The sequence below is a fragment of the Gallus gallus genome, chromosome 5, assembly GCF_016699485.2.
Source record: "Gallus gallus isolate bGalGal1 chromosome 5, bGalGal1.mat.broiler.GRCg7b, whole genome shotgun sequence".
Taxonomy (NCBI): Eukaryota; Metazoa; Chordata; class Aves; order Galliformes; family Phasianidae; genus Gallus; species Gallus gallus.
In genome coordinates this window covers 9872286-9891099 of record NC_052536.1, presented here as the reverse complement: position 1 = coordinate 9891099, position 18814 = coordinate 9872286, and the positions used below count along the sequence as shown (strand labels likewise).

General features: G+C 40.5%; 1 protein-coding gene and 1 non-coding gene across 17 annotated transcripts in view; both read left to right on the top strand.

Moving 5' to 3' along the window:
* The window catches only part of TUB (tubby bipartite transcription factor), a 129347-nt gene that overhangs the window by 100605 nt on the left and 9928 nt on the right, over nt 1-18814 (top strand). For all 16 annotated transcript variants that reach the window (XR_005860120.2, XR_005860119.2, XM_040701351.2 and 13 more), the window contains 8 exons: nt 5376-5543; nt 9027-9098; nt 9978-10099; nt 11278-11469; nt 12031-12143; nt 13240-13354; nt 17904-18002; nt 18442-18613. Coding sequence is in view for 14 of the 16 variants with exons in the window: in XM_040701351.2 (XP_040557285.1) it covers nt 5376-5543; nt 9027-9098; nt 9978-10099; nt 11278-11469; nt 12031-12143; nt 13240-13354; nt 17904-18002; nt 18442-18613 (1053 nt within the window). In the remaining 2 variants the exon portion in view is untranslated. The remainder of the gene's footprint in view (nt 1-5375; nt 5544-9026; nt 9099-9977; nt 10100-11277; nt 11470-12030; nt 12144-13239; nt 13355-17903; nt 18003-18441; nt 18614-18814) is intronic.
* MIR1463 (microRNA 1463) lies at nt 18238-18347 on the top strand. The gene has a single exon (NR_035029.1). It is a non-coding gene; the product is annotated as a microRNA 1463 (primary transcript).

The window sequence follows — 18814 nt, the reverse complement described above, 5'->3', positions numbered from 1 at the left end:
CAGGCATATACTGGGAAGTGGCTTAGAAAATATTAACAGCTACAATATACTTAAGGTGATCCTAAGAATAGAACAAAAACATGCATTTTTTTATGCCCCTTTAAGTATTTTCTCTTTTGAGGAGAATTAAACCCAACAAACTTTATTTCTTTTCTGATTAATGGACTTCTATATTTCTAGCAGATGTAGTTTCCTGGTATTTCCTTCTAGCTGTCATATGAGAGCTTCCTAAGTAATCATTGTGAGAAATAACCCTTTTAATTAACTGAGTTTTGCAATACTGCTTTCTTGTACCACTGTCCCAGAAGTAAACCTCATTATAGTTGGTGGTCTGACCTCTGGATAGATTTGAAAAATACAATCAACCGCTGTTTTCTTTTCTTTTTGACTTAAAACATAGATCACTTGAAGGAATGGAAGCAGAAGCAGGGCTTCCTTTCAGCCAAGTTCTTTAAAGCCTGGAAATTCTCTTTGTTTTCGTGTCGGTATAATAAAAATGGATTTTTCTGTCTCTGACCTTGGAGTAGGCTAACTGGCTTTTGAAGCTACAGCCCTTAAGCTGGCGGAAGAGTTGCTCTGCCATTTGTAATAGCAGCCTTGCTGCTGGTTGCAGCCTTGCCTTATCCACTTGGATGTGCCTTCTGTGTTGGACCAGTGGTTTGTCTAACCTGGCGTCTTACCTTTTAAGGCACATTTAAAGAGAGAAATGAAGGACAGTTGCTAGTGTGTCAGTGGCATTTGCAGAGGAAGGACATAACTTGGGCATGTTTTTGAGTATGAAACACAAACAGCTTAAGCATATTCTTAAAACTCAGTGTGTTATTCAGTTAATCATTCTTTCCTATGCTTACAATCCATGTAAAAGTACCAATAGAAAATACTGCTGGGTAGTTTTCCACTTTTTGAATCTTGAACTGATTTATACAAGACCAGCACTGTGCATTGTTTGCTGTTGTCACATAGCAGTATCTCTGCTTGTCTGTTCTGGTGCTTACCTGTAAGCAGTGGTTGCTTTCATCAGCTGCCTCTCTGAGCTTTCCCTGGTCATACACAGCTGGATGGGATGTAGTCTCTTCCTCCTCTTTGAACCCACACTCCCTTCCCAGTGAAAGACGTTATTCTTTCTTGCTTATCTCTTGAGCAACAAAATGTTTTGTTTATTATCAATTCTATCTATAAGATTAGAAGTGCTGAGATACAGCCTTCGATACAGCTATTGAAAACAGGATACAAGTTGGAGATGTAGGATGGAAATGCCAATGAATGCCAGTTGGTTGGGTTTTTTCCCTGTTTTTTATTTCTGGTAGTTCGAGGTTTCCTCTGAAACACAACAGTATCAAAGTTTTCCAGAAGGTCATCTCTGAAGGGAGTTGCTTCAGTAACAGGGTTGTTTCAGTCTCCCTCTTTCCTCCCTGCCCTCCTTTGTAGTTGTCTAGAGGTTAATATAAAGAATTCCTTTTCTTCTTAACAGATATTCAAGGACATGTCCATCAGTTTTTCTCTACATTACCCTTGGGAAGAAAAATGTAGAAAACCCTGCATCTAGCTTTAAACGCTTTATTTTTGGCACAGCCCACTCAGCTTGTCTTTCCTGACACTCTTCTTAAACTGGAAACTTTAAGCCTAAGACATGAGTTGTTTGCTTTTATTGCTCCGTGAACCATCCTTCTAGCAGGTGGGTGGAAGGACAAGGAGGCAGTGAGGCAAAGAATGAGAACAAAGGGGGAGATCCACCTCAAACATCACGGTTGTGCAGGCTTGAAAGTGCTTTCAGACATTAGGCAGGTGATGATAAAGCTGCCTTTTGAACTATGACTGAACAAAATACACAGACGTATACAAAAGAAATGTGTGTGTGCTTGCATTTAATACCATTGCATATAACTACATTGCACATACCGGTATAACTACAGTAATGCATGCGCACTCACACAAATATTACATACTTAATCCTGCGTTTGCCGTGAACCATCTGCAGCATCAAATTTATTTGCTGCTTTCTTTCTTTCCCCACAATATTATGATACTGCAGAGGTTATTTTCTTTGTTTTTTTTCCTCTCTCTGCCCAGCTACATCTTCCATTCCCTTCAGCGGGGTCACCAGCAGAACCATTCGTAATGCTTAATAACACACTCTACCAGTGGTGCATACTTCAGAATGCTGGAATTGATTTTTCTTTTCTAAAAGCGTGCTCTGCCAGGGTAGCCTTTGTCCTACTGCCTAATAATACGTGATGTTCCTGACAGCACGGGATGTGAGCCCAGATGTTCTGCAGGCATCAGAAAGCAGCAGCCTCAGTGCAGTCTCTACTGCTGTCAGAGGCAGTTCTTTTGCTGCAGATATTGATCTGCTTGGAAGAATAATCAGTGTTTTGTTCCTTTTGAAATGGGTTCTCAAAGTTAGGTTTCGAGCATCCAAAGCTTAGTAAGATTATAGATGGGCACAAGGGATGAGCATCTTGTTCAATTCACGGGTGCTTAATGCTTGACGCTGTGAATGTTATGGTAAGAACCAGCCTTTGGTCACCTTAAAAATGATGGTTAATATAAATAGAGCTGTTTCAAGTACTGCAGAGGATCCAAGCAGCTCGCTGTTCTAAAATACCTTTGCTGGGGTACTTATCCTGTAATAACTCGCAGTCAGCAAAACTGCTAGTCTGCAGCATTGGGAATTACACCGTTCAATGTATAATTTGTCCCTGCTAGCGTATTGTAGCTAAGAATATTTCTGTTGCCCAAATCGGTATGTGAATATTTGGATGCCAGAAACTTGTTTAAGTTTCCTTTGTTTCTGCTTTTCTCAGGTTCAGTGCTTAGTTCAGTGCAGTCATTGGTTTGCGTTTGCTATCTTTCAGTGCTACCAACGACCTGGTGAAAATCCTTGTGCTTGTACTGTAAGTGGTGGCAAATAGAAAGTTAAATTTACTTTTTCTGTACCTTCCATTATTTTTTTTTTCATGCTTGTTTTTGACCCCTCCTCTGTTTGATTTGACTTAGGCTGCGTGAGGTTAAAGTGTGGGTATCTGCAATATCCATATCACACTGTATAAGTTAGAATATGCAGTTTCCTAAGAGAAGTATCATCAGTAAATATGTTGAAAAGAGGTCTCTGTTTTGGGACTGATGCCTTCCAGTCAAAACTTTGAGAATTTAAATCATGGCTGGCAAAGCTTGCTGAATAAACACTGCTTTGTGTTGTGAATTATCAGACTTGTGAAACTGCAACCTGTTGGTCCAGTGAGCTAGAATTCATTCAGACCGCGTGCATGTTTGTAAAGCTGGATGCAGGATTTATAGTTAGTTTTCAGTAATGCAGTATTTTAGTGACAAAGCACATGGGGAGCACTTGTGGCTTGGCGGACTGTCCTGGGAAACAACACCTCCTGAAAGATGAAAACCAAGGTGAGAGGAGCTCTGTTGTTACACAGGAAATGGCACGGAAGGCCACAGCTAAACTAATGGCACTCTGGGCTTCAAAGAGGAAACCTGCAAAGAATTTAGAATGATTTGAAAAGTGGAGGACAAGACTTGCAGGGACACAGAAGGTTTATTTCCTTTCACTGATCAAAGGTAAGGTTGAGAGGTGCGTTGAGGACTGACTTCTGGAGGGATAAAGTACTTGATGGTGTAGAATGTGTGTTGCTTAACAGATGGTGTAAAAATAATCAAGTAGCAGGAACTCATTAAGCCTGTTCAGACTGAGTCACGCATGTTGGGCATGGAGGATAACACACCAGTAGAGCAATGGGGTTGCAGTGCACTCTGTGTCACACACAGCACCTGAAACTCTTATCTTGCCAAGGTGATAGAAACATTTCCTTCGGCTTTATTTAGACTTCCCAGGTTGGACAAACTGTTTATTTGTGGTTAGTTTTACTGCAACTAGGCCAGAACGTACAGATTGGTGCAGAATTTGCCATAAGGTTCTGCATGATGCAGCAGAGTCAATAATTCCTTCTGACCTTGAAATTCTGACTGTGGGAAATGTCAGTCACACCTCCTCTTGTTTTGTCTCTCTCTTTTTCCATCTAACCTGAAAGTTTTTAAATACTTCTGTGGTGCTGGACTGCACCTTGTTAAATGGTAGCACAGTCAGTGCTGTTACTGAGGGGGTGGACCACTTTTTTTTTCCACTTATGCTTCACACCACAGTGACAGTGACATCAGGTATGGCAGCGTACAGTTAAGCATGCTAATGTATCATCCAGTTGCCTTGTAATGCAAGTAGACAGCTACTGGCAAGGGAGGTTGTAATGGTAATCTTAGAGACTTCTGCTACAGATGGCAGTCTGAAAACATCCCAGTCCCTACCAGTTCATTCTTAGAGGATTCATTCAGCTCTGTTTGGTCTGAGGAGCAGCATATTCTTATACTGAGCTAGCTCTTTGTAATGCTTTTAAAACGAAGCCTTTAAAGCAGCAATCGTGCAAAGGGTTATGTTATTTACTATATCTGTAAATGATAACAGTGCTTTTTTATTGGTGCAGAAATGCTTTTTTATGTAGCTAGTTTAGTAATATACACCAGCACTAAATCTTCACTAAGAGCTGAAGTACGTTTGCAGTCTGATGTTTCAACCTACTGTCCTGAAGAAAGAAGCTAGCTTACAATAAGAACACCCCCCACACACACTCCATATTTTCATTCTTACATCTTCAGAGGCAAATTACTGCACTCAGGAGATAAATAGAGCCAGAACTCAGAATGACAGCATGGCTGAGGCTGGAAGGTGCCTCATGCACTGTCTTGACCTCCATCCCTGCTCAGAGCAGGTTGCCCAGATGTCCAATCTGATCTCAAGTGTCTGCAAGGATGGAGATTGCAAGGGATATTTATTATCATCATATATTTTCATTCTGGTTTTCTAGCTGTATGACAGTTTACTGATTCGGTAGGCATATTTGGGCTTGTTAGTCTGACCTTCCTGTTGTATAAGCTGCTAGTTCTGCAGGTGAATTTTCTAGGTTTCTTGGTTCTTAATGGGAATCTTCACGTTCTGTAGGGAATACGGCAGAATCTGGGACTCAGGTTTATTTCCAAATCAATTGTGTCCCCCTAGGAGAACTGCATCTGTTATTTGTCTTTCCTCTCCGTTTGGTTTCTCTTCAGTTTTCAGTGGATGGGTACATTGCCTTCAGGGTGAGGAGGGCAACAGTGAAATTCTGATTACCTTTTGGACATTCTAAAGCACAGCATATGGGAAGTGAGGCTTTTACCTCTGGCACTATTTTAGTCTTGCTGAAGTCTAGAAAGTATTATTAAATATGAACCTTTGATCTTTGTTTCCTAGAAGGATGCTTTTTATAAGGGAGTGATTCTCTTTTCAGTAACTTCTTGACGCGATGACAACTAAGGCTGTTGCTGTTGTCTGACAGGAATTGATGGCCCAGCTGCTTTTCAAGATGATGTTCAGAAAGCAGGAAGTCAAGTGCAGATTCTCACTGTTGGGCAGTCTAGCCATGATGAAGATGATGGAGAGAAAATGGCTAGTGGCCAACAACAGCAAAGCAAACAGGATCTTAAAACAGCAATGCAGAAAAAGGGTAAGTAGCTAAAGCCACCTTCCGATTCTCACCGCTCATTTTATTTATGCTGATTTCTTTTCTTATTCTCATGCTCAGCCCTAGCCTAAGCAGAGATTGATATTCTTCCTTTCAGGCTCTGTTCTATTCTGTCTCTAAAAATAATGAAGTTCTCTCTTGTCCCAAGGAACAAATGCTCCCCAGGCTCTCAGAACTGTGATATTCCCATCTGCAGTACAGTGCGGCTATTAAAGCACCAAGCCAGATGCTAATGCTCATATCCATCTGTTACATTTTGATATTTTATGACTTCAGAAATCACGTATGTGGCAGCTAATGAAGAGTATGGAATATTTGAACTAGAATATTAGTTTTAATTTTGCTGTTGGTTAAACTCTGTTCGTGGTTTCGCAATGTGTGTTCATGCTTGGAGAGGTGAAAATTACAGTACTGCATTCTGCAGCATTTGTCCCCCGTTGTCCTGAAATGCTCTCTGTTGCTTTTTTTTCCTAAAGGCACACATGATTTAGGAGATAGACTGTGTATGTATGCATTCATGCATCTGTGCTTTCCTTCCTGCAGTGTTATTATCTTTTGTTAAACATTATCCGTAGGAAGGAAAAAATCCTAAAATCTTCACAGAGCTTTTTCTGAAAGCATTTATTTAGGAGGAGTTCTTCTTCAGTGTATGGCTTTTGAGGCTAAGATGGCTTGAGCCAAGCGTACTCTGATGCTTTAAGAATAAACTCCTTGTGTATAAAGAGCAAAATGTAAGTGCAAACTTGACTCATCTAGAATAGACTATTCATATCTCAATGCACGCTTCTTGTCTGCAGCACAGTTCTCACTAAGATTCATTTTTTCTGGGACATTACTCTGCAGATGTGAGCAACTTCAACTGAAACGGGCATATTTTATCCAAGTGGGGCACTTCCTGGGCATTTGAGTCAAAGGAATGTTGGCATGACTAACAAGTTCTGATCTGTGTGCTGATTGTGTTGCCTTAGACTATGGCTCAGAATATGTAATGGTCGGGCACACTACTTACTGAAGCTGGTTGACTTAAAAATTATCAGCAGACTTCTCAAATTAGGTCAGAGCACTCAGATTTTTACTCTGGGGGACATTTCTATTTTTGATGTTTTTCCAAGTTAATATATAGTTTTATTCTCTTGATTCTTTTGTTTGTGGTTTTCAGTAGAAGCAGTGTATGGTATGACCTTTTTTTACCCAGCTCTGAGCATACTCCTGATCAGAGCAGGCACTGCTGAGGCTGTGTGACTGGTATGCTTCAAGTCTGTGCAGGGGCTTTGTTCTTGGGAATCCTGGGGGTGACTTTTATTAACAACAGGACTGTTGTCTGTGGGACACAAAGAAAAGTATTAAAACAGGGCTGCAACTAGTACTATCTCCATAGAATATTTTTACTCTGCCTATGTGGTTTTCTAGTTGATACCAGTAAAAGAGGCTTGGTAGTATCCCAGTAGTCCTGGGAACCTTTACGTAGAGCTAGGGCTTTTCATATGGATTCCCACTGCTGCTTCACTGCTTGTGGCATGTCTTTTTTGGCTTGTCCCCATTGGTCTGCAAAGCACCAATGCAAAATGGCTTTTTCCCATCAGTCCACCTCTTGCACAGAACAGGAGCAAGAGGAGAAAAACCACTGAGATGAATGCTAGCTGGCCTGATGGGAAGGGACAAGTTAAGTCCCATTAGATTTGTTCACCCTGATTTGTGCCTATTCTGCTCTGTGATTTTAATTTTGTGGATAAAAACCTCACTCAGCATATGCATTTCTCCTCTCTGAGGATCACTCAGCAAGTCAAGCTCGGTTAGAAGACAAGAGGGCATAGGCTAGCTGAGTGTGAAGAGAATATGCTGTTTGCAAGAAAATGCCAAATGTTTTATTTGATTTCTCCATCTGTTGGAAATTGCCATAGCTAGAATCCTTTACTTCCTGCAGGAAATATTTGTCCTTTTAATTTCAGAAGTCTTAATATGTAGAGGTCCTTGCTGGCAAATGAGTCACTAGGACAGAGCCAGACTTCTCTAAGTTTCACCACTCAGTAATTAACATTCAGTCTTCGCATTTATCAGTTTCCTGTACGTCTCTGTAAAGACTTGGAATGAACAACCTGATCTTAGTTCTTTCCATGTAAAGTTACAGCTCTTCTAAAATTTAGAGAAGGAATAGGTTTGATTTCTGCATTCAAGAACAACGCAGGAGCTCTTTGAAGCTTTCTTCCCCACAGCCACAGGTCTTCACTGCAGGCTTTTCTGTGACAGGCAGAGAATTTTCCCCACTAACATTCCGCCTGAATATAGAAGCAAACTATCTATGTCTGTGCATAATAACGTATGCAAGTATGGCTTTTCTGCACGGATGCCAGCTGAAGAGATGGATTGCTTCTCCTAACCGTGCATATTTGACTAGAACATTGGGTATCATCATTAACAGCTAATGTTTGTGATTAATGTGTGTGATTAATAATGAGTGAGTTCTGCAGGCTTTAAAAATACCAGTTGACCCATGAATTCAGGCTCCCCTACATAACCGGATCCTACTAAAGCTTTCTGCTGCCATGCTGGGTGCTGTATGTCCACACTGAGGCAACTGAAGAAGTAGATTGTGAGACCAGTCATGGTACAGCTGAATGAAATATAAAAATTGCAGTGTGCTTCTGCTTCCTTTTTATTCGCTCTTACTGCTTTGGTGATGTTTTATTGTCAGGTATGCATCTGGTGTCAAAAGCTATTTTAAAGGGCATGCATTGAAGTTACTGGAAAGAGCAATAACATAAAAAATATTTAAGAGCTTTTTGATGTCTATTTTCCTCATTCATTTCCAAAATTGGAAGTGAAGCAAACCATTACTGGTACAGACTCTGGTATTTATATTTTTATGGTGGTTCGGTCTCTGCTTATTGCACACCAAGCTCGTACTCCAGAGAATAAGTTGCCTGGAAATCTCCGTGTATACCTGTGGAAGTTCAGAAGCACCATTAAGATAGCCTAGGATAGATAGTGCAGACACACTGGGCACAGGGTTTTAGGTAGAATTTAGGCCAACCAAATATGAGTCTGAATACTTCTTTTTCAATGTTACTGAAAAAATATTTGTGTAGAATCTGTGTTTATGACTTGTATCTATTAGGGGTGGGTTTTTTTGTCTGTGTGTTATCATTAGGCCAAAAACTTACCACGAAGGGCACGTCATTCACGTAAGTGTTTGTGGCACAGCCTTTTAGCATGGACGATGCTTTCTGAAGCTTGAGCTCTACGAATCAGGGCTATATGACTTTATTCTAAATTCCCCCAAAAGTGACAGTGGGTATAGTGAATGGAAAGTGAATTTGGTTGTGCAGAAAGACATGAAGTTCCTAATTGAAAATTGTGGCGGCCGTGTTTTAGCCCCGTGTGGTTACCCTTTAGTCCTGTGAAGAATGCTGTTGACAAGTTACTCGAGTTTGCAGAATCATTCCCATAGATGTTTTCCTTTCCCAGATCCCCATGCAAATACATCCTGGTCCTCTTCCACCTCCCAGTCCAGTCTTGTTGCCCTGGATCATGTTCCTGGTAAGTACAGAAAGAAAAAAAGTTAATTATGCCCACGCTGTTTAGCTCTGAAAATCAATGAGTTTAATTTATCCTTCTGTGTCAGGCTTAACAATAGCAGAGATTCTGGACCGGATGGTTGTTGGTTTGTTTCATGATTTTTGGGGGGCTGGAGGGAAGAATGTGGGTGAGAAATACTGTATAGTCTGCCTCTGATATATGAAACTTGAGTACAGGGTGGCTTCATCTGAAAAACTAGACCTGGCAAATATCCCATCGCTGGATACTTTCTGCTGCCAAGTCCTGTTTGATGTTCAAATTTCTGTTCCCCTTTGAAATGTCTGAGGCTTTGAATTCTTTTAAAGTCAGATTTTTAAGCGCTCTAAGGCAGTACCTTTGGCCTAGGCTGGTACTGTTTTTTACATGAAATAAATATGCATAAGAACACTTCCTTAATGTGAATGTTTTCTTCTCAGCATAAGGTCTGCTCTTCATCGGATCTCATAGCAACTGTTAAAAGTGTACAGTAGAAGTGTTCATATTTTAATTGTTAAGGTTTCCAAATGGCCGTGATAGGTTGTCTACTCAGTCATGTTGTGTTTGAAGTACTTGATGGCTTAAGATTTAAATTTAATTCCTCACTGTGTATTTTTCTTGTATCACTGCATAACAGTCTTCTCTGTGGAAAGAAACCATGCTATTTCCTACCTCATTTGCTGAAATGTTTTGGCTTCTCCATGCAGATGCTGTCTCACCACTCATTTGTATGGTGCCTCACATAATGAAGCCCCTCACACATACACTCTTTCTCTCACCTGTAAGCCTACGGGTGTAAGAACGTAAGAAATGGTATTTTTATATCAAGTATTTGTATACCATAGTGCACTGCTTTCTCCTCAGGCATTTCAAGCAGCATGAATTTTGATGAGGAAGAGGATGAGGAAGATGCAGACAGCTCTAGCTCTTCCCAGCTAAACAGTAATACCCGGCCTGGTTCTGCCACAAGCAAGAAATCCAGTAAGGTAAGTAAGGGGTCAGTGCTGAAGAAGGAGCATGTGGGTCACTGTACTGCATCAGTTCAGAGCACAGTCAGGGTAGGCCTGGTTTTTTTGTTGTGTTTTCGATATGTACTACAGCATCTCTGAGCTAATTTACTGCGAAAGCTCTCAGTTCACAGAAGTAATGAAAATAATGACTTGGAGTAAAGAATAATAAATACTGTCCAAACTTGAATGAAGAGAAAGGTAAACTGTAAATATTTACCTTTCTGCCTCTTGCGGGATCTCAGAAGGATCTTTTGTTTCTATTGTCTTTCTTCTGAGCATTTTTCCATTCTGCTCTTGTTGCTGCTATCTGAAGATAAAACAGTGCTTCAGGGTGTTAAAATATTCCAAATCACCAGCTCTTGTTAAACCAGTTGATGATGGCTCACTCCTTTGTGTACAACTGACTTCTCATCCCTTTTAGAGTTTTCTCTACCTTAAACTGTCTCTCAGCCATCCAATATCTTCTTTTCATCAAAGAGCACTGTTCACAGAATCACAGAATGGCCTGGGTTGGAAGGGACCTCAAGGATCATAAATCTCCAACCCCCCTGCCAGGCAGGGCCACCAACCTACTCATTTACTAGACCAGGTTGCCCAGGGCCCCATCCAACCTGGCCTTGAACACCTCCAGGGATGGGGCATTCACAACCTCTCTGGGCAGCTGTTCCAGCACCTCACCCATTCTCCTTGTAAAGACCTTCCCCCTAACATCCAACCTAAATCTTCCCTCTTTTAACTTAAAACCGTTCCCCCTTGTCCTGCTGTCCTCCTGTTGTCCATGAGTATGAACTTTCTCAAGGGAAAAGTTTTGGGATGGGAAAGTGTGAGCCAGAGCTTGATTTTTGTAATGTTACAGCATTCTGATTGTGTAGATGCTGGTTCTTCTTTGCCAAATGTGTCTGTATGCTCAGCATCAGCAGGACAGAGAGCTGCTTTGTGGGCCTTTGGCAGGCAGGAGCTCAACCAGCTGAATAGAGAGATGTCCTTAGTTTGATAAGTTGCCTTGAAGGCCTCTGTGGAACTAGAATGGAGGAAACTGTATGTCCCTTTTATTTTGTGTGTTGTTTTTTTAAGTGCAACTGTTAGCAAATGTCATTCCTTCATATTTCTATCTTGGTATCTGAAGGAAACCTGAGTTTTGCTTGCTGTTCTAGGAAGTGGCCTCAGCCCCCAGTCCTTCCACAAATGAGCCTCTCATAGACGTTGATGACTTGGAAGAATTTGCTGTAAGACCTGCTCCACAGGGTGCCACCGTCAAGTGCAGAATCACAAGAGACAAGAAGGGAATGGATCGAGGGATGTACCCTACCTATTACCTCCACTTGGAAAGGGAGCATGGTAAAAAGGTCATAAAATAACTTGAATAGCATAACAGTTGCATCTGAATTTAAAAAAAAAAAAAAAAAAATAGAACATATGAAGAAGTCTTACAAGGAAAATGTAACCTTGTATTTTATATGCCTTATCACTGAGATCTGCCCTCCAAGAGCAGAACAACAGTATCGCTTCATTCTGCTGCCTTTCTCCATATGTCTGATCTTTGGCTTGAAATAATCCATGCATGGCACCTTTTTGTGAGAGCAACTGGGGCTTTCTGCATCCCATGGCCTGAAAAACATCTATTTTCAATTCCAGCGGAAGAGACAATGCAACCTAGAATTAAACATTTAACAAAATAGATTGGATTTAATTATTTAAACCATAAATAATGGACAGAGTGGTTGAGAAGTCACTTTCCCGTCCTGATTTTTATCTGGTTTTTTCTGTCCCAGGAGACTTTCTTTTACTTTGCTTACAATGCTAGAAGACAGAAAAATTGCCTACGGTTTCCTTATATCAAAGCAGAATCTGGTGTGCTCTAACGCTTTTGGCATTCTAAAATATGATGGTTTTTTTGCACTGCTTAGGTGTTTCTGTTAGCTGGAAGGAAACGAAAGAAGAGTAAAACCTCTAATTACCTCATCTCCATAGACCCAACTGACCTGTCTCGAGGTGGAGAGAGTTTTATTGGAAAACTGAGGTAAAGACTGAAGCATCTCAGATTTATTTTTTTTTTAAATATAGTTCATACAAAATTAGGAAGCCTTTAATCAACGTGACTTCTTATTTGGAGGTTTGGATACATCAGATGATAATGGTACTGCAGTTTAGCAGTATCCAAGACATGGTGTCAAAATGTCTCAATGATTTAGGAAATCACATTTGATTAAAAGTCAGCAGACAGGCTCTTTAATGCTCAGAGGCCAGATTCTCAAGGCTTATGGGCATCTGAAGATGCAGACACAGCTTATCTTAATGAGACTTTGAGAAGTGCATGAGCAGATTGTGTCTACCCACTGTCGATATAAACACTTTGGAAGTTCTGTCTCTTAGATTATCTGAAAATCTCTTGGATTTTGCCCATTTCTTGAGATCCTGATTAGAGTTATTTGCATGTAGTGGACTCTACTCAGAACCACTTGCTTCTTTTCTGTCTGTCATCTCATCATACATCCATCTGTTGTTGATACATATGTGGTGCCTCTCAGTGTGTCTTTAGGTTTGTCTGTGCCTGAGGAAAGGGACTATACTACTAATTGCTGTTTGCCTGTGTGGATCTCAGAACTTTATGTGCTATTGCAGTGCAAACACAGAATGAGGATAATGCAGTGTTAGTGTGCTCTAAGTTGTATTTTGCAGTCCTTGATATGATTTTCATTCTAGTAGTAAAAACCAATCTTATTTATAACCTCATGAAAATCACTGTCTGTAGTCCAACAGAGTAGCAGTCGGGTGAGAAAGCCAACGATATTTTAGATGGTAAGCATACTGTAAAAAAGTAAAACAGACAAGATAACCCCAACCCCAGTCAGAAGTTTCTTAATTGCCTTCTTGAATTTACCAGCTTACGAGATGCCACAAGAGGTCTTCAGATAGGGACCTTTACTGTGCCCTGCTCTACCTTTACATTTTTGTTATGGCCTTTAATCTAGAAGTTACCATTCAGTTGGGATTAGAGTTAACCATTTGTACTTCATATTCTTTGTCCTTCCTTTGGAGCTACAATGCAGTAAAGGATAGATATCTGAGGCAGTGTTATTGACAAATGGTGATTGGATTTTCCATTTTTTTGATAGATCAAATCTTATGGGAACTAAGTTTACAGTTTATGACAATGGAGTAAATCCAATGAAAACAACATCAAGCCTGGAGGCGAGTGTCCTGCGTCAGGAGCTAGCTGCTATTTGTTATGTAAGTACTGCTCACAGGCAAAATATGCAAGAAAGGGCAGTTCAGTTTCTGAAACAGAACACTGAATTTCCTTCTCACTTAAGGTTATGTAAATCAACATTTACTCTTTCACATAGTGAAACATCTGATCTTCAATAGACAAACCAGGAAATTCAGTGGAAAGTAAGAGTTAAAAAAAATAACGTGCACAGAACCGGGTTGCCCAGTTCTCACTTTTGGTCAAAAGCTGTTAGAGGTTTTACAGTAACCTTCTTGAAGGGGTAGGATGCTTCACAGCCTGCAGACATCATCCGAGAGAGCCTCCAGAACTGGGAGGAGCTGCACACATGGAATTACTGCACTAGGGCCTGATCATTTCTCTAATGATATTTTAGAGGAGGCCCTTGTGATGCAAAACACAGGGAGATGGATAACAGTGGCTAATAAAAGCTATTAAACTCCTTTTTAATAGGAAGACAAAACGAAATCTAAAATGCAACTGGACAAGAAACCAGCCTGTTAGAGGAGACTAAGTAGTGTTTGTTAGGGGCAATGCAGACAGTCAGGACTTGAAGCACAGTTGTTGTTTCAGAATGATTGCTGAATGCCTGTTACAATGAGAGTATTCTTTCTGTCCAGAAATCTCTGGGCCCGAAGAACTCTTCCAGTCAGAATTGGTACATGCAGTTCTACAGAAGGTTTTCTGATTTCCCAGTTCAATAACTGACAAAAATACCCAAGAACACTTTTGATGAAAAGTTGCTGTCCAGCTCTAATCAGGAATGCCTGGAGCTCTTTCAGTTTGAGATCTAGCCATCACAGCATATCCCTATGTATGCACAGAATGTGTTTCTGGAAACGTTAGCTGTAGGATGTGGGAAGCAGTGTGGGGAGCCTGGGAGCTTTAAGCAGGAAAGGAGAAGGAAAGCAAAGAGCAATCCAGTTAGCAGGATTTAACATCAGAGTCCAGGATTTGATGTGAGTTTATATCATCAACTGAAGTCTCAGTAAGAACCTAGAATAACTTGCATTTTTAATAAAGGTAGTTTTACTGGTTTACGTAGGAGAGCATTCACTGGATCCAGGTAACTAATCATTTGGTGCAAACTGAAAATACAAAGAGAAAACAATAACAGTTCAAAAAAGGTTATGCATTGAAAAACTAAAGCACTGCTTGTAAGAGTAACACTGATATTTGAACCGTTAATGTTACCAAATAAACAACTCCGCTGCAGCCAGTAGAAGTGCAGTGCAAGTGCTGGAAAGAACAGAGCCATGGGTTCTGTTGAGAGAATGTGGCTAACACTAAAGCTGTTGTTATATGCCTGTTTCAGATCAGCAGTATAAAACTTGTCCATTTGTATAAGAAGATGAGTCATTCCGCTTCATATCATGGAGCAAGGCAGAAGGCTTGCAGGTGTGCTACGGCCAGAGGACAAAAGGAAATCTGAATGATGTTTCATTAATAGATACGCTTGCTAAGATAAGACTATTATTCCTGGCTGCAGCAGAACCAGAGTAAAAACTGCTGTAAAGAGCACTCCTGAAACACCCTTGTCCTAAAGTATTCTTTTAATTTCTGCCTTGAGATTTTTTCTGCAGCCAAAGCTGTAGTAAACAACAAGTTGAAAGCACCGCTATGCAGTTTGCTATCTTTCAGCTCATCCAATCAAGTACCCATCCGGAGAGCAAGCTGTACCTGCTTCCACCAACTTACTGTGCCTGACCTGCTGATGATTCAGCACTCTAGTTTATACAGTCAGAAGTGTTGATGCATCTGTTGTAAACTGTAGGATAAAGGTGTTGAGAGCTCTCAGTGATTTTCTAGAGCTTAGGCGGATAAAGAATGTGTATGGCCACTGGAAGTGAGTTTGGGTGCCGTGGGAAGACTTAGAGATGCTGTTCACTATTGCAGATAGAAAATTTGCGTGGCTGAAGCACAATTAGAGTTGAAGCACGCCGGTACTGTGGATGGCAACAGAAAGGGCTTTTCTAAGTATGGTAACAGCAAAAGGAGGAGCAGAAATAACATTGCTTGGTTACCTTATGAGGATGGTCACTTTACCAGTGGAAGGTGGATGGCCCCCAAGCAGGCTGCCCGGGGTAACGATCACAGCCCCAAGTGCCGGAGTTCAAGGAGCATTTGGAATGCACTCTCAGACATAGAGTTTGAACTTTGGGTGGAGGCAGCAGCTGAGCTTAATGATCCCTGTGGGTCCCTTCCAACTTGGGAGATTCTATCTCTGTCTCCGCTATCTAAGTGGAGCTCATCTCAGGACATTTTGAGTAATACTTAATAAAGTTAGTGTGAGAATGGAGTTTTATCAGGTGCTCTTAGCCATATTTACTCTTGATGATGGCAGGCTGGCATATTAATAAACCTAGAGCAGCACCTAATGGCTGACTGCAGAATCGCTTGGCAAAATTATCAAGAAGCAGGGAAGTGTAACTGTGCTGTTTGTACCAGTATATTCTGCTGCAGATTCCTTTAGATCCGTAGCATCTCACAGTTCAGATTCTGCAGGCAGGGAGCTCAGCTGATACTGCAAGGTATGGCTTTACTTTAAATAAAGCAGTAATAGAACTACATTGTTCTGCTCGAACTGTAATCACTTGCTTTGTGCTCAAATGTAGTGGGTTTTGTGGTTCTGGGCTTTTCCTGGAATGAATCTGCAGAATACAGGAAGGACAAGGCACATTTGTGTAAATCAAGCCCAGAGAGTGAAGTTGCTGAATGGCATATTTGGGGTGACTAAATTGTGAGTTCCTTTGCTCCCCTGTGAATGCCATTTGTAGTCTTGAATGTATACGCAACGTAGTGGAGCTGGGAAATAGCAGAGAAGCAGGCAAGGGAAAACAACAAGGGGATTTAATTGTGTTTGGATGCAAGGTGTATTAGAAAGGTCTGCTCTTTCTTGAAGCTCCTCTTTTGTCCCTGCTGTTTTCTTTGTATGTTATACGCTTGTAGCATTCTAATTCTGTACCTTGAGTTCAGCAAAACTTTGCCAAGTAATCTGTGATGTAATTGTTGATTCATACAGTGTGAATAGAAACCATTCCCTTAACATTTGGCAGAAATGCTGATTTTTAGCATTTAAGTAAGTGAAAATCCAAAGAGTATGGTCGTATTGTTTCAGAGTGATGATGCTTCTTGTTGGGAGGAAAGTGATTCAGCACTATTGTTTAATTTTACCTTGAACAATGTCTTCAACCAGTCAGCATCTAAATGAATTGTATAAAGTGTAACTGCAGCTTATTGAGCAGTAAAGCTTGTAAGGCATTGCAGAGAAGACCAATATTGTCAGTATCTAGTGGAAAGTAAGCATAAAGCATGAATCTCAGAAGATGTATTCTGCTCTGCTGAATCTCTCATCCTGCATATAAAATCTGCTGGCAGCCTTTTTAGTTTGAGTTTTGTCACTATACAAAACCAAGCAGATGCCTCCAGCTAAACTAAACATTGGTTTACTTTGCCAAGGGCCACGATATAAGTGATTCAGAAAAGAGGTTCAGTTTTTCCAATTAATGTATATAGTCATGGAGATATATAAATATACCTGGATTGCTTCAAGAGTATTCATTAAAATGTCTCTGTGGAATTTTCTTTGTGTTTATTAAAAACTTCAGTGAGTTGTTTAGACTCTCCAGATGGTTTGCTGAGATAACCAAAGGGATTTCAAAGGTCTGATGGATGGAAAAATGTGTTCCATACAAGTAAATGTTGCACAGACCCCCACACATGGGAAAGGTAAAAGGGAAAATTTACATGTGACACCCCTGAAACCTCCCTCCTCCCCATCCCCCCCAAAAAAATACCACAAACTAAGGGATGGACTGGATCTTTCAGAGGTGTCACTATTCCATGTGGTTGTGTTTTGAGAGGACAGTACAGTACTAGATGCTTTTGTGAAAAGCTGGTCAGAAACGCATCAAATCACACTTAATTAATGGAGGAACTTGGATTTCATGGTGGTGCCTGTGTTATTTCTTTTATTTCTCTGCTTTCATAGCTCAAAAATTTGCATTCATGCTAATGTGTTGTGTTTTTTCTTTTTACCACACTCATCTCTAAGCATAACATATCCGAAGACTGAAAACCACAGCACTGGCAACAGATGCTCTTACTGGCAGCTCCTTCTTGTTTGTTCTTGTGCTGACTCTGGAATAAATGGAGTCCCATGTATTTGATTTGGTCTCCCACCAAAATGTGTGACTGCGTTTTATGTTTTCTAAATTACAACTATTTTGTTTTCAGTTTTAGCAGTATCCAAACAATCTGGTTAGCCCATATCCTTATTTAACAAAGGGATATCTTTTTTTAAATTGTATTAGGGTTGCTGGTGCCCAGTGCTGAGAATGTCTTTGGAGACCTGTCTGCTTCTGTTTTTCCTGTTGTCAGAGCTTCTCAGACAAAGCTAGAATGTTTGGCATGCCAGTCAAGGTGGGAGCTCAAGATACTTTTTTAATGGACTGACTTAAGGTCCATGGGCTGCTGCTCTACTGTCCCTATGTTGAAGAAATGGACTTGAAAAATACAGAATATGATGAACTCTCTTCTAAATGTTTTTAGGAAACAAATGTCCTGGGCTTTAAAGGACCTCGTAAGATGAGTGTGATCATACCAGGAATGAATATGGACCATGAAAGAGTTTCCATCAGACCAAGAAATGTAAGTCATACCATCAGTCAGTCATAAGAAACTACTTGAATTCTCCTTCAGTTAGAGTTTGTTTTTTGAGTTGTTGTTCTTTTCTTCATTTCTAGAGATTTAGAGGCTAAACAAGTATTTAAACAGATGAATAACAATGGAATGCGTGACTAGTTCTGTGACTCATAACAGCACTACAAATAACGGTGTATTTTGATAACAAAAGATACAGTTAACCTTTTCCAAGGTGTGGAAGGAACTTGAGTGCACAGTCTCATTAAGATACTCAGAGAATGAATGAAATGAAAGAAATTTCTACTTCGTTCTATGATGCTTTGCTGAGAATTGAGAATGGCAGTTAAGTCTTTGGGATTGATTAATGAAGTCGTGTGGTTTTTTTGCATGAATATATTTTTTCATCTTGTGTGACTGTTAAACTGTTCACCTGTGGTGTGTGCAGGAGCATGAGACTCTGCTTGCAAGATGGCAGAACAAAAACACAGAGAGTGTCATTGAGCTGCATAACAAAACTCCCGTCTGGAACGATGACACCCAGTCCTATGTTTTAAATTTCCATGGTCGAGTCACACAGGCCTCGGTGAAAAACTTCCAAATTATTCATGATAATGATCGTAAGTATCATTCCTTATCTGTAATGTGTAGAAACAGTACTGCATGCCCAACCTGGCAGTGATTCTGCCCTTACTGTTACCTGAGCGAGATTATTTTAGTCCCTTGGGTCCAACTCACTGCTCCTCTGCCTCATTTTTGAGACAGAGGACAAGGAATACAAAAAGGAAAAAATACTGAGGATTTTTTGGGTATGATACAGC